At 46.7% G+C, this 15,708-nt stretch overlaps 1 protein-coding gene and 1 long non-coding RNA gene across 3 annotated transcripts in view; one reads left to right on the forward strand and one right to left on the reverse strand.

Annotated features, from left to right (window-relative positions):
* Positions 1-15,708, forward strand: part of LOC144929492 (uncharacterized) — a 47,224-nt gene that overhangs the window by 26,769 nt on the left and 4,747 nt on the right. The window lies entirely within an intron of this gene.
* Positions 1-15,708, reverse strand: part of TTC28 (tetratricopeptide repeat domain 28) — a 510,509-nt gene that overhangs the window by 15,353 nt on the left and 479,448 nt on the right. For both annotated transcript variants that reach the window (XM_073313673.2, XM_073313672.2), the window contains exons 15-19: positions 12,160-12,339; positions 5,675-6,395; positions 3,393-3,517; positions 1,649-1,880; positions 1,093-1,169 (exon numbers count right to left, since the gene is read on the reverse strand). In XM_073313673.2, coding sequence (XP_073169774.1) covers positions 1,093-1,169; positions 1,649-1,880; positions 3,393-3,517; positions 5,675-6,395; positions 12,160-12,339 — 1,335 coding nt within the window. The remainder of the gene's footprint in view (positions 1-1,092; positions 1,170-1,648; positions 1,881-3,392; positions 3,518-5,674; positions 6,396-12,159; positions 12,340-15,708) is intronic.

Below are 15,708 nucleotides of genomic sequence, written 5' to 3' on the forward strand. Positions count from 1 at the left end.
TGGGGAAATGGTGAGTAAATCTTTTGTTAGCTGCATGCAGCCATCTGAAGTCTGCTTTTTCTTGGGTGATTTAATTGTCTGCGGCAAGAACACAAGCAGGAAACAGTCATGTGGAGATTTTTATAGAGAATGTTGGATTGTTGTCCTTTAAACCACCTGTTCCATTTACTCTGGGCTCCCCTCCTAATGGTTGTCTGCACAGACGCAGCACTGGCAGCGTGATTCCTGAACAGGGACTCTTGGCCTGACGATCCAAAGGAAGCCCTCTTAGCTGAAGTGGAAATGCCTAACAGAGAGAGCACAGGTCCCAGCTGTCCACTGATGTATTTCTCCAGAAAACCTGATACTGGTGGTCAGGAAAATATCTGTGCAAGACACAGGGATGGTGAGCTACATCCCTGTTCACAATTCATTGTGCGCCCACTTGCTGGGGCAGACAACTGGCCTGGTCTGAAGAGCACTCAGGAGATGAGGAACATGCTGAAGCATGCCAGCCATGCAGGGGCACGCATGGATCAGAGCTGGGTCAGGACGGACAGGGTGGAAGAGTAAGGAAGGCTGGGGTAATGGAGGCCATGGAGCTATAGGCAGCAGTGCATTCCCACACGACAGCGGATCTAACAGAGGCTGGAAACCTGTTTGGCAGAGCTGTGAGCTGCCCACACGTAACAGCACAGGTCTGAGAGGCACTGTCCAAGGGAACTACACTGGATGAAGGATTAGGGAATATCCTGAAGGGAACAGCCCAGAACAAGCTCTTAGGGTGATGGGCTGACTGGGACCTAATCAAGTTTTCCATCCCTCAGTGCTAGGATCCCACCTTCCTCAGCTGTACTGTACAGCACGACTGGTGTGCATGTCACATGCTCTCAGTTCTGGCACTGAGCTGAGAAGTCCACCAGTGTGCCTGCCCCCCTCGTGCCAAGGCATTCACTCACTCGAGCGGACAAGAGAGACAGTTCTTGAACTTTGGGCACAAAAGCCACTCTGTCTGTTTTGCTCTGCTAGTTACAAAGCAATCCGTGGCTCTGGGACTCCTTTGCCCTAGGCAGGATTTGAGGCATGGTGCTGTAGCGTCACCACCCTACTCACCCGATTGATAAGCTGCTCTCCAGTCTCTGAAGCAGTAATAAGTTTGCAAAGTGCCTGAAGTGCTGGGTTAGGCAGACCTGAAAAAAATCAGAAACCATAAAGTTTGTTCAAAGCTGCCTCTGAACTGCCTGAGAGAAACCATCCCAAAGCAACACCTGGACCCAGCTTCCCATACTAACTAGGGCTCCTGAAAGGGGCTGTGGTTTCTACAAACAGTAAGGATTTTACAAGCTTTGCACCTGATGAGTGAACTCCCGTCTGGGAGCAGGGACAGAGGAAGAATAACACCCTGGCTCCTCGGGTATTGGGACCAGAGGGAAATGAACGGGATCTGAGGCTGAAGCAACCATGTTCTCTTTGCAAAGCCTGCTCTAGGCTATGCTGGGAGCAACTGGTCTTACCCAAGTCCCATTCCATGATTTTACTTAGTCCCTGTAAAAGCACAGAACAACAGCTGAACAGCAAGATTTCCCACTCCTCCCATCCAAGAGGCAGCAAGTGGACAAGAGCCTGCTAACACGGACGATGCCAGAGCCCCCTGTGGCCTGCTCCTTACCTAAGAGGGACTGGATGGTGGTGCTGCATTGCTGTAGCCGTTCACCGGGGTCTGAAGTCGGGAAGAACACTGCAGCTGGAAGACCACTAGCGGGAGGGTCAAGTCGAAACCCCACAGCAGTGAGTAGTGCCTGCCAGCCTGGAATGCCACCAACTTTATTCTCCACACTCTGCTGAGAGGTGTACATGGAATTGTGCTGCCCATTCTGGATTCGCTGCAGTGATTTCTCCACCTCCAGGACAAAAGACTGCATTAGCTTATTCTGCAGTAAGTTTATCATTAACCCTTTCCTCTTTCTGCAGTGTCAGGAGCAGAAAGGCATCTCAGGTCAAGGGGTGGGCTGGGTGACAGAGATATGGCAATCAGCCTCAGACAGGAGGTGGTCAGGGCCCTTTGGAACTAGAGGCTCCACTAATTCATGTATAGCTGTAAAATGAGAAGTCAGGCAGCCTATAGCAGCATCTTGGGCAGATGAGGGCCATGGAAAACTAGGCTACATGTTTGCCTGGGAGGAGGAATCTGCCCATTTTCCAGCCTATCATGAAGAGATGATTTCCCGTAAGCCAGGTGGCCGTATTTGTCCCCACAGAATCGCTGAGTTATGATTTCCAGCCTCTTGGGTCTGCTGCTGACAACCAGGTTATAGTGTTCCATGTGCAGACTTACCAATTGGATGGTAAATAGAACCCTCCTCCCTTTCCAGCCTGATGCAGCTGGGATTATCATCATCAGTCGACTAGTGTTGCCATTACAACATGGACACTGCCCCTAAGGAAACTAGGAGGGTCCTTTAGGAGGAAAGGTGTTACACAGATGTGAGAGGATAGTATTATAACCATCCCAGAGTTTTACCTACAGATCACATCAGTCACAGCATTCACTGCTCCCCAAAGCTGGTTATTGGTACCTATGGGAACACCAGAGTCTCATTAAACTTCCATGTGAGCTGCTGTTTTGGGGTTAAACGCTGTGGATTTCAGTGTGGTATTTTCTGGTGAAAGCTGTCCACTGAACAGAATGTCCTGCATCATGCAGTATCAGGTGACAAGAAGGGAAGGACCCAAAGAGTCAGCTCTTTTGCCTAACAAACCTTGCTGCTTTAGAGCTTGCTCTGTTCTAAACTGCAGTGTTCATTCTTGGCTTGAAGCCATCAGTCCTTAAGATCTGTAGAGAGAGGGTGGTCACTTGGCTAGCAAGGAAGGAGACACACTACACAGTGTCTTCGTTCTCACCTCTCTACTTCTTGCCTAGTTCACAGCAATTCTGTCATAAAAACAATTAACCTCAGTGACAATCTCATTTTCAAAGCACAGACCCACTCAGCAGCATATGCAAATCAGCTGGGTCTGATGGAGGGATTTTATTTGTCATGCTAGTAAGGTGAATCTCTGCCTGGTGTCCCATTCTTCTCCCAGGGACAGGGAGTAGTTGCAGGGATTACACAGGCAGAGGGAGGAGAAGGAGGGTTGGGGGTTTACTCCTGAAGTTAAATCGAAATGCTTCCCCACCCATTCAACATTCAGAGACACCTCACCACAGATGACATCACCTTCCAAAAGTTAAGAGGAGGCATCTGCCATACTCCAAGGCAGGGACCCACATTTTGTGTCTGTAAATTTTGATGGCACTTTTCAGGCTGCAGGAAGGAGCCTTGACAGCCTCTCCAAAGCAAGACTGCAAGGGTCTTACTGCTGCCTCTCTCAGGTTGCAGGGGATACTCTTATGGCAGCTCTCTCTTGCTTACCAGATGTAACAAGACTCTCAGGGCATCTCGTGCTCTCTCCGGGTGCTGCAGAATCTCTGTCAGGGCCTGTCCAATTAGCGAGGAAGGGCTGTTAAGCTTCACATCACTCCCAATGAGCATGAAGCCTGCAGGATTCAGACAGAGAGCTTCTTAATCTCCTCTTGTCCCAGAAAAACAAATACTCTGCCTTCCTCAAGCTAACAGAAATGAATAGCTCATTGCCCCTTGTTTAGTTATGTGCCTACCCACAGAGAAGGGAGAATCCAGAACAGCTGCCTCCACAACCAGAACAGCTGCCTCCACCCGCCTAGGCCCAGGGACGTAACTTCTAGGATGCTTCTTCAATGCTCTCTGCTCTCCCCCTTTATGAAATCAATACTGTTTTCCTGCTCACATATGTGGAAAAATGTGGCAATGCAGAGACACTTGCCCTAGCATGCTCCTCATCTCCTTTACAGGAGCAGAAATCAATAAAAGCTAAATACTGCCAGCAAACAATAGAACCCTGAAAATGGAGAGCTGTCCCTGTTTGGGGAAAGATGCCTACTTTGCCCAGGCCGCTAGCTTGTGCACCATGCAAATATTCTTCCTCCCTCCCCTGTTTATTGCAGCTGGATGGGCATGTGCTCATCTCTAGTGTGAGGCATTATTTCTGTTTGAAATCTCAATTCCCAACCCTCAAGAGAAGCATGGGGGTTGAGGATTTGCATATGGATTCAGGAGAGGAGCAGGGATCCCTATGTGCCATTCCCTGCCTGCCCCTGCTGGTAGTGGCGTGGAGAGCTCCCATGTCTGTTCTGTTACGCCTCTGATGAGGGATCTGCTCTGGAAAGCCATTCACATTTCTTCTCTTTCTTGCCAGGCTGACAAACTCCCTTAGAAGGAAAAACAAGGATAAACTGAACTTTGGTCTGTACCCTAAGTCCAACTTCCCTCTGGTTTTCCTTGGATCACCTCCTAATACTAGACTCAGCGAGACAAGACAGTTCTGCGTGGGTTTAATCCCAGGTGCTCACTTTAGTAAACAGCACACGAGCTCTCTCTCCTTCTGGTAACAAACACTTGGCACTAGGGTTCTGCACACAGCAGCTACCCAATCTAAGCACTTCAGCCCAGCTGGGTACACTGGGGACATGCTTGGGACACATGCACAGCTTTCGGAAAGGAGGATTTTTGCTGAGAAAAATACGAATCATATTTAATGTAATTCCAGTCGCTCTGTTGCTAACCTCAGTGTCTTTCTCTTTCTGACTCTGCTTTGATTAATCAAACCACTCCTGACTGGCACTGAGGGAGCCTGATCCTTCAACTGTTCTGCTTGTCGAACTCCCACTGATGTCAGCGGAAACCTCACATACGAGAGGCGCGCAGAAGCAAGTCTTGTCATGTTTCCTCCTGGAGATTACGCCTGCTGCTGTTGCTGGCACTGCCTCTTAAAGGAACGTTACACTCGTGTCCTCAAAATGGCTAGGTTACACATCTAACCTAAGTGTGCAGAAGACACGCATTGAACAAGACGGTCAGTTCTAGAGGAAAATGCTGCTGTGATGGGAATACTGCCAGTATTCTTACAAACTCCGGAAAAGCCTCATCTCTCTGGAATTCTGGGACGTTCTTAGGGTGGCCGCTATTCCTCACAGTCTCTAGCTAAGGTACAACAAGGGTGAATAGTCTCAGTTCCTTATTTCTCATCACTGAACTATTTAGCACATTTAATTTTAAAATGTTGAATTAAGTACACATCTTCCTCAGTGGATTACAGCACGGTTGTTACAGTTCTATTCAAGAAACACCCTCCACCCCACCATTACACTAATGGGAATCAAATCTTTCTGCTGTACCGTGCTGGACACGTATCAGTAAGAATAACACATCCTGGTCTGTAATCTGTAGGGAGAAAAGGAATCTTATTTGTTATCAGCTGGGGATCCTGGGTAATTTCCTGCCTGCATGGCCCTTAGCATATCAGGTCTTCCTAATGATTAAACCTCCCTGATGAGACAGGTGCATTTCATACGCTGTAAATTATGTCGAACACATGCTCTCCCCATTGTTACATTGAAGAATGACTATTTCCCACTGGCCAGTCATTCAGCAACACTCAGAGCAGAACCAGGTCTGATACATAGCTTCTGGTCGCTGTAATGGCACAGAGTGTTACTCAGGCACCCTGCTGCTAGCACAGCTCCTTGCTCAATACAAACAAATTGGTGTAAATGTTTCTCCTACAAACCCTTTCCTATTTATTATGAGAACCGTCCCAAGAAGCAGATTCCTCCTACCTGCCCAGTTGGATGGATGGGAGAACTGCTTGCTGCTCTGCACTGTTTTCATGGCCTCTCCGAGGGCTGCACTGGCTTTCGTTCCATTCAGGAGGGAGGCATAGAAGGCATGCACAAACATTTTCGAAGCGGCCACAGGAACAGGCCAGAGTGACACCAAGACACATTGAGCCCCAGCAGCCAGGAATGCCCGTGTCAAGCCGACGACCCCATCAGCAGTGACTTTACTGTTGGACTCTTGATAGGAGCCGAAAACCACTAATTTGACAGGAAGCCGCAGATCCAGAACGTCGGCTGCTGTGAGCAGGAACTCCTGGAGAGGAGGGCAGTCTGAGATACTCTCCACATCACTGGCATCATCCTGCATCCGGAGGGATTCTGGAATTGTGTAGGGATTCCCAAAGGAGCTCTTGCTACTGGCTGGGTTGCTATCAGCGTTGGGCGTTAGGACCAAGGCAGCCAGCTTCCAGGACACATGGGTTGCAAAATGGACACACTCTGCCTGAGTGAGTGCGCTCATGACCCTCTCTTTCGTTGCCACGTTGCCAACCAGAGGCTGGCAGCCAAGTAATTCAGATACCATATAGGCCTCTTCTTCTGCAGAGGGCATAGGCCCCCAAAGCCATCTGTCCATCACTGCTGCAGGGAGTTTGGGATTTCCTATGACAGCTGCCATTGAGGTAGAACTGGAATAAGCAGGAGCATTCTTCTTCAAAAGGGACTAGAAAAAGAGAGAGAGAAAATAGGGATCAAAGAACTGTCTGTTGTAGCCGTGGCCCTGCAAGCGTCCTGCCTCCCCCAGGAATGTCTGGGGTGGCCGGGGCTCTGTAACAGTGAGATGGTTTTATCATTAGAACAATGCCTTGCATTTCTTTAGCCACTTCCATCCAAGTTATACTCCTTTACATACCGGCTCCATTTGGGGGGCAGGGCAGGATTACTACTTCCTTTTCTGGGGAGAGGAAATGGATCCACAGAGAATGGAAGTGATTTATCCAAGGTCACACTGGAGGTTTGTGGCAGAGCCAGCAATATTAACTAAATTTCGACTCCCAGCCTTGTGCTGAACCACAAGCCCATGCTTCCTCCTCAGTCCAGTCGCTCTGTACAGTAGTTTAATTATCCCACTATCTCCCAGTAGTTTAATTATCTAGTCTGGCATTGGTGAGCTCTGGAAATGGGGATTCCACAGGATGAAAAGGTCACTTACCTGGTACAGTAACTGGAGTTCTTAAAGATTTGTGTAATTTGGGTGCTCCATGTCATGATATGCGCACACCTGTGTGCTCTTGATTGGAAATTTTCATCAGCAGTGTCTGTGGGTCCATGCCTGTGCCCTAGACACCCTTCTGCCCCAATCTGAGGAGAGATGGGGGAGTGGACCTGCCACCATTTCCAATCCTTCTCAAGCATGGAAGTAGAAAGAGTCAGACTCCAAGGCAGAGGGGAGCACTCACAGGGACACACATGTCAAAGAACTCCCATTGCTACACAAGGTAAGTCACCTCTCCATCTTTGACTAATGTCCCTATGGGTGCTCTACGTCAGGAGACTTCTGAGCAGTACTTCATCCTGGAGAAGGGGGCCAAGGAGGTGGATTCAGTTCAGACTGTAGAACAGCCTCGCCAAAAGCCATGTAACTGCATCCAGAGCTGACAAGAGTGTACTCCTGGGAAAACATGAACCCAGGACCAGGTGGCTGCCCTATCAGGATAGGTATGTTTTTCAGCAGGGCTACTGTGCTAGATTGATCCCTGGTGGAATGAGCAATGACTCTTGGAAGGGGAAGCAAGGGGTAAACATGTCAACACCTTGTCATGATGAAATACTGTATACAGTGAGTCAGCCATCAAAGCTCCAAGCTCTCCTCGCTGAGGTGACAGCTATGAGGAACACAGTCTTAAGGGACAGATGAAGGTGGGAACAATTCAACATACATTCAAAGGGGGTTTTCTCAGGGCACTGAAGACTAAGCTGAGGTCCCATGGTGGAGTTGGTTCCTTGACAGGAGGGAAGAAGTTGAAGACGACTTCGATAAACCTTGTTGTGGTTGAGTGGGTGAAAACGGATGGCCAGGATCCCCTGGGGGACTAACTTGAAGGGGAAAGGAGTCCAGGAGAGCTGGCTGTATTTCAAGGAATCCCTGTTGAGGTTACAGGGACAAACCATCCCGATGAGTCGAAAGAATAGTAAATATGGCAGGCGACCAGCTTGGCTTAATAGTGAAATCCTAGCGGATCTTAAACATAAAAAAGAAGCTTACAAGAAGTGTAAGGTTGGACATATGACCAGGGAAGAGTATAAAAATATTGCTCGGGCATGTAGGAATGATATCAGGAGGGCCAAATCGCACCTGGAGCTGCAGCTAGCAAGAGATGTCAAGAATAACAAGAAGGGTTTCTTCAGGTATGTTGGCAACAAGAAGAAAGCCAAGGAAAGTGTGGGCCCCCTACTGAATGAGGGAGGCAACCTAGTGACAGAGGATGTGGAAAAAGCTAATGTACTCAATGCTTTTTTTGCCTCTGTCTTCACTAACAAGGTCAGCTCCCAGACTGCTGCGCTGGGCATCACAAAATGGGGAAGAGATGGCCAGCCCTCTGTGGAGATAGAGGTGGTTAGGGACTATTTAGAAAAGCTGGACGTGCACAAGTCCATGGGGCCGGACGAGTTGCATCCGAGAGTACTGAAGGACTGGGGGCTGTGATTGCAGAGCCATTGGCCATTATCTTTGAAAACTCGTGGCGAACCGGGGAAGTCCCGGATGACTGGAAAAAGGCTAATGTAGTGCCAATCTTTAAAAAAGGGAAGAAGGAGGATCCTGGGAACTACAGGCCAGTCAGCCTCACCTCAGTCCCTGGGAAAATCATGGAGCAGGTCCTCAAAGAATCAATCCTGAAGCACTTGCATGAGAGGAAAGTGATCAGGAACAGCCAGCATGGATTCACCAAGGGAAGGTCATGCCTGACTAATCTAATCGCCTTTTATGATGAGATTACTGGTTCTGTGGATGAAGGGAAAGCAGTGGATGTATTGTTTCTTGACTTTAGCAAAGCTTTTGACACGGTCTCCCAAAGTATTCTTGTCAGCAAGTTAAGGAAGTATGGGCTGGATGAATGCACTATAAGGTGGGTAGAAAGCTGGCTAGATTGTCGGGCTCAACGGGTAGTGATCAATGGCTCCATGTCTAGTTGGCAGCCGGTATCAAGTGGAGTGCCCCAAGGGTCGGTCCTGGGGCCGGTTTTGTTCAATATCTTCATAAATGATCTGGAGGATGGTGTGGATTGCACTCTCAGCAAATTTGCGGATGATACTAAACTGGGAGGAGTGGTAGATACGCTGGAGGGGAAGGATAGGATACAGAAGGACCTAGACAAATTGGAGGATTGGGCCAAAAGAAATCTGATGAGGTTCAATAAGGATAAGTGCAGGGTCCTGCACTTAGGATGGAAGAATCCAATGCACCGCTACAGACTAGGGGCCGAATGGCTAGGCATCAGTTCTGCGGAAAAGGACCTAGGGGTGACAGTGGACGAGAAGCTGGATATGAGTCAGCAGTGTGCCCTTGTTGCCAAGAAGGCCAATGGCACTTTGGGATGTATAAGAAGGGGCATAGCGAGCAGATCGAGGGACGTGATCGTTCCCCTCTATTCAACATTGGTGAGGCCTCATCTGGAGTACTGTGTCCAGTTTTGGGCCCCACACTACAAGAAGGACGTGGATAAATTGGAGAGAGTCCAGCGAAGGGCAACAAAAATGATTAGGGGTCTAGAACACATGACTTATGAGGAGAGGCTGAGGGAGCTGGGATTGTTTAGCTTGCAAAAGAGAAGAATGAGGGGGGATTTGATAGCTGCTTTCAACTACCTGAAAGGGGGTTCCAAAGAGGATGGCTCTAGACTGTTCTCAATGGTAGCAGATGACAGAACGAGGAGTAATGGTCTCAAGTTGCAGTGGGGGAGGTTTAGATTGGATATTAGGAAAAACTTTTTCACTAAGAGGGTGGTGAAACACTGGAATGCGTTACCTAGGGAGGTGGTAGAATCTCCTTCCTTAGAGGTTTTTAAGGTCAGGCTTGACAAAGCCCTGGCTGGGATGATTTAACTGGGAATTGGTCCTGCTTCGAGCAGGGGGTTGGACTAGATGACCTTCAGAGGTCCCTTCCAAACCTGATATTCTATGATTCTATGAAAACTGAAAACTCTTCAATTAGGGGGATGAAGAGCTGTGATTGTAGCTAGGTGAACTTTGATAGAACTCAATGATAATCCAGAGGTTTTTTAACTGAGCAGGTAATCGAGAATGTGTGTCAGAAAAGACTCAAGAGAAGGTATTGCTCGGTGACTGCACCAAATCTGGAAGCCCCAGGAGGGGCATGAGGGTGCCTAGGGCGCAGGTGCAGACCAGTGGACACTGCTGATGAAAATCTCCAATGAAGAGCGCATAGGCGCATGCACGTCTTGATGAGGAGCACCCATAGAGACACTACTTGAAAAAGAATCCTTGTTCCACTGACTAATCGTTTTTACTGTTCGGAAGTTTTTTTTAATCCCATTCAGCATAATTTTTTCCTGTTGACCTTGTTTATATTTGTCAGGTTATGAAATTTACGGAATCTATTATGAGCTGTTTCTGAAACAGTCAGTACTGTGAAGGGTGAATGAACCAATTCCTGCTTGTAAATCCCTTTGGGATGTTCAGGATGAACATAAAAGTGCTTTAGAAAGGATGAAATAAAAATAATTCCTTGGTTGGCAACAGTTGCAGATGACACAAAATTATGTAGATTAGTCAAGACTAGAAAAGACTGTGAGGAGCTTCAGAGGGACCTAACCAAATTAGGCAGTTGGGCAGAGTTCAATTAATATTTCTTTTCTGTTTTTGGAAAGAAGCAGTATGATATATCACATGAGGATGAAATATTTTCCATTCCATTAGTAACTAGGGAGGATGTTAAATATCTCTTAGGGATAAATACTTTTAAATCCAAAGGCCCAGATACCTGCACCCAAGAGTCCTAAAAGAGTTGGCTGAGGAAATCTCTAGCCTGCTGATAATAACTTAACAAATCTTGCAATACGGGGGAAATTCAGGAACATTGGATAAGTGCTAATGTTGTGGCAATATTCAAATATGTGTAATTATAGTGTATAAGTATCTTCATAAGGAGAAAATACTAGGTACTGAAGGGATCTTTAATCTAGCAGAGAAAGGCAGAACAAGAATAACATCCGGAAGCTGAGGCCAGACAAATTAAAATTAGAAATTAGGCTTTTTTTTTTTCTTTTTAAACAGTGAGGGTGATTAACCATTGAAACAAACTACCACGGAAGTAGTGAATTTTCCATTTCTTGATGTCTTCAGACTCAGACTGGATGCCTTTGTGAAGACATGCATTGGTCAAATATAAGTTATTGGGTTCAATGCAGGTGTAACTGTAATGGTCTGTGATATACAGGAAATTAGACTAGATGATTTAATGATCCCTTCTGGCCTTAAACTCTATATATCTAGCGGCTGATGAAGTTCACTGCTGACAAACACTAAGTAATAGACACTGAAAGGAATCATCTGAATGATCCATACACATTGCTGGGCTCTAAATTAACTGTAGCTGGGTGTCACTGCAGTCAGGTCAATGGAAACCTCTGACCAACAAATGTGCTGTGGCAGTTTAAGATCAAGTACTGACCAGAGACAGATTGACTCCTGGGGAATGGGAATCCAGAATGGGAAACTCCAAGTCATACACATCAACAACCATGATAAAATCAGGCCCATCCTCCTATTTAGACAACGATTTCACATGGCAATAATGCAGGATGTACCACAAGACTCTGTTCTGAGCAATCAGACCAAGACCTGTGGCATTCTTTGATGGTATGATGTTGGCCTTGAACTCCTCAGATTTTTTGGGCTTTACGAAGTGGAAGGTTATTACCATATATCAATGAAAACGTTATTTCCCCAGAATTTGCTTAAAGTATCAGCTTTTACCTATGTCCTCAATGTCATGAGGAATCAGTGGCCAACGCCACAGGGGAACAGGCATGGAGGCAAACATATGAGCAGATTGCTAGGATGTGATTAACTCACCAGGGAAACTCAGTTTAGGTCACTCTGTCTGCATGGGAGCTCAACCCACCCAGAACCTGCAGTCTAGTTCAGAAAGAAATCCCAACCACTGCCTTGACATGATTTGTGATCTCTGTGGGGTAGGGACCGCGCCTGACTCTGCTCTGGAAAGCATCGAAGTACACTGTTGGTGCCCAGCTCATTCAGCACCAGTACCCTGGAAGTTGGTAGGTTTGTGATTTCCATTTTTGTAGCCGATGCCGCTGGAAGAGACAGCAATCCCTGCAGTTCAGCCTGGGGCCCACACAGGGCCTGTGTGGCATGGAGTAGCTTCAGCTCTCACATGGCACAGATGGGGCCCTGCATGTCTCACCTCACAGCAGGAGCTTTGGGAGCATGGGGCTGGAGAGTACCTTGGAACTGGGGTTCAGTGACTGGATGGATGGTACTGCGATGAGGCTGAAGCGCTCGTAGAGGTACTCATTCGAGGAACTTCCTTTCAGGAGAGCGAAGGGGATAAGGTACAGTTCTCCCTCTAGAACTAGTATCAGCTGGCGATGGCGGCCAACTGGACCACTGGAATGCATCAGACCCTGAAGAGGAAAGACACACAGGCAGTTCAGTCCCCTTGTCTACACAGCCAAAGAAACACTCTATGCTCAGGCCCCGCTGTAAGTGTCAGGCTTTCTAGCTCCCAGAATCAGCAAGCCTGAAACATCTATTTTAAAATTGCTATTCAGCAGACCACATTTGACCTCAGATGCAACACCTATCACCCTGCCATGTTTGCACTGATTAACCATTCATGGACAGAAGATCTCTAGTCAGATACACTGGACTGGGTTCCACTTCTTTGCTGCAAAGATCTCTGTAAGCATCTCCAGCCTTGTTGTATTATAACTACCATTCCCACTTAAATGCAAACCTTTCTATCCACCGAAGGATGCAAAGGCTCATGTTTGGTCTCTGCCTTATCACTAGTCTCCTAAGCCACTTCTGAAGCTATTTGCTGGCTCACTAATCTGGACTTGGTCCAAAAGTTGGTCCAATAAAAAATATTACCTCTCCCACCTCGTCTCGCTAACATCTTGGGACCAATACGGCTACAACAACACTGCATAATCTGGATTTGGTTCTTTGAAAGTTGCTAATCCCCTCTCTTGCTATGCATAAAATGACTAGCCACCCCTCCCACCTCCACATACATTAGCCCCATGTGATCTGTATGAAAGGAACATGACCATTTATATAATTAATATTGCCACTGTTAGAGAATTGCAACAAATCTTGTATAAAATATACCATTGTAAGATGTCAATGGAAAAATTATGATTTGCTGAGTACGATTATCGTGTTTGTATTCATATATCATCTTTGTATCTAAAGTTATAAATATTGACTATGTACCAGTATTTCAAATGTGTCTGCCCCTGGGGTAACCCCCACAAGGTAATTTATATCCAGTCTAGCCAGCACATTCTGAACCGACCATTCAAACTGATTGCCCATTAAAGAACACAGTGGGCCATAGAGCTTGTCCCAGCCTGGTGAGCCTTCCTGTGGACGCTTTAGCCAAAATATGGGCAATGGCTTCTCCTATGAGTCATCAAAGCATGCAAGGCTATGTGACTTGCTCATGTGACCCTGGACTCCATCCTGTGCCTATCATTTTTAACAAACCAAGACTGAGAGCAGTCCCTCCACATGGGAGAAGGTAAAAAAAACAACTCTGCAAACGTCCATTTTGCCTCTTTCCTGCTCTGATCTCTGGACTTACACTAAAAGGAGCATATTGACTATGGACTGAGGACCTTCCAAATCTTTTGGAAGTTACCAGAGACTTTACAAGCCAGTGTTCTGTAACATCACTGCTTCAAACCGGATACAAGAACTCTGCAATGATTGTATGTATCTGATTTCCTTAACCATTTTAACTCTCTACTTATACTTTTCTCTTATAAATAAACCTTTAGCTATTAGATATGGCAACAGTGTGATTATTGGGTAAGGCCTGAGTTATATATTGACCTGGGTATGTGGTTGATCTTTTGAGTTCAGAAGAAACCTTTGTTTGATGAAAGTGGTTTTCAATGGCCACTCATCATTAAGTCTAGTGTCTGGGTAGTGGGGATGCCTATGGAGACTGCAGTTTGGACTGCTTTTTAACCAGTGTGGTGAGACAGAAGTTTACTTTAGTTTCTGGGTTGGTATTGAATGTAAGAACATAAGAATGGCCCTACTGGGTCAGACCAAAGTTCCATCTAGCCCACTATCCTGTCTTTCGACAGTGGCCAGTGCCAGGTGCCCCAGAGGGAATGAACAGAACAGGGAATCATCAAATGATCCATCCCCTGTCGCTCATTCCCAGCTTCTGGCAAACAGAGGCGAGGTACACCAAGACACCAGAACAGACCAAGACACAAAGGGCACATACAGTCGCTGCTGCCTCTGGTCCTATTTAAGGATGTAAAAGTGAATTCCATTTTAATCTGTTTCATCATGTTTTATTGAACAAGACCAGAAACAGCACCCCAAAGTGAGCAGCTCTGTAGATCACATACAGCTTGGAACAAGAAGCACTGAAACAGCATCAGCACCAAACAAACCAAAAGCAGCAAAACTAATCTCAACCACAAAACGGAAAACAAATTGCTGAGCAAACAGATGCCTCAATGTCAGAGCAGCAGGCTTAGTGTGGGCCTTTAAATCGACATTTCATTTAAACTTGAGGCCTTTAGCACATGCTCAGAGAGGACTTAGCTTCAACTTGACCTGATTTTGGAATTAACCAGTTCAACATGTGTTGCTGCATTTCCCTTGAGACCTCTTGTTCCCCAAGCGTGAGCCAGGTGTTCCATATTCACTGGCAGGATGGAGACCAGGGCTCAGCACTCAGGGCTATAATTTCTTGAGTGACACCATTTAAGCTGCCATCAGACATGGCAAACATCTGTTTTGACAGGAAAAAGACAGCTACTCATGCTGCTCAGCAAATGAAGATAAAATTGGCCCACACCATTTGGAGTGGGATTCTGAATTACACTCCAAGCGCTCCGAACATTTCTTCCGAATGAAAATCCTGGCTCCAGCACGGGCAACACTAGACATGGCTCTCTCAAACATTTTGACCGATATTGTGAAGGTAACAACCTAGATAACCTCTCTGGCTCCAGACAGACACATTGTTCTTGGGAGAAGTGACACTCACATTCTGCCTCTCTCTCACATTATTGACCTACATTGCCCCTTTTTAGATTCCTTGATTTAGAGCCAATTTCATTCTCTCATTCCCACTGAACTGGAGGCTGCAGGATCTCCTTTCTGGAAGTGTCTCTTTCCCCTGTCCAAACAGTTCACGGCCTGACTTGTCAAATGACAAAACAAACCCCTTTGAATAAAAAGGAGTCAGAAAGCAGCAGCAGTGACTGCGTCTGCATGTGCTGAGTAACCAGGGAACCGGGAGGGAACGGACTGGATGTGTGTACATTAGGACAGAGAGAGACTTGGTGCATTTTATTGCTTCTGCCAAGTTCTCCTCAAACAGCTCGGATGATACATCTCTGTCCTGACCCACAGCTCCCTGATCCCAGGCCTTGACCTCTTCTGAGCAGAGATTTCCAGTCATGACATGCAGCAGTTTTTAATGTTGATAGCTGTACCTCAGATTGAGACCCACTGATCTCACTTCACTGATGACTTGAAAAGTAACAGGAATCTTCTGTGGGATTCTCTAAGCTTAGCACACAGACCACAGCAAAAACAGAGCAACATTAATAAGGGTCTTAAATTCCCTCTGGCCGCCACCCACTGATGGAGGCTGAGGCAACACCTAAGGAAGGGTCAGACACAAAGGAGGCAGGCTAGACACACAGGTAGGCGGCGAAAGAGAGAGAGAGAGAACAAGAAACATTCCCATTTGAAATGGGAATAAAACGGCAGAAGGAAAAGAAAGAGATTTTCTT

Source organism: Lepidochelys kempii, chromosome 15 (assembly GCF_965140285.1).
Source record: "Lepidochelys kempii isolate rLepKem1 chromosome 15, rLepKem1.hap1, whole genome shotgun sequence".
Classification (NCBI taxonomy): domain Eukaryota; kingdom Metazoa; phylum Chordata; order Testudines; family Cheloniidae; genus Lepidochelys; species Lepidochelys kempii.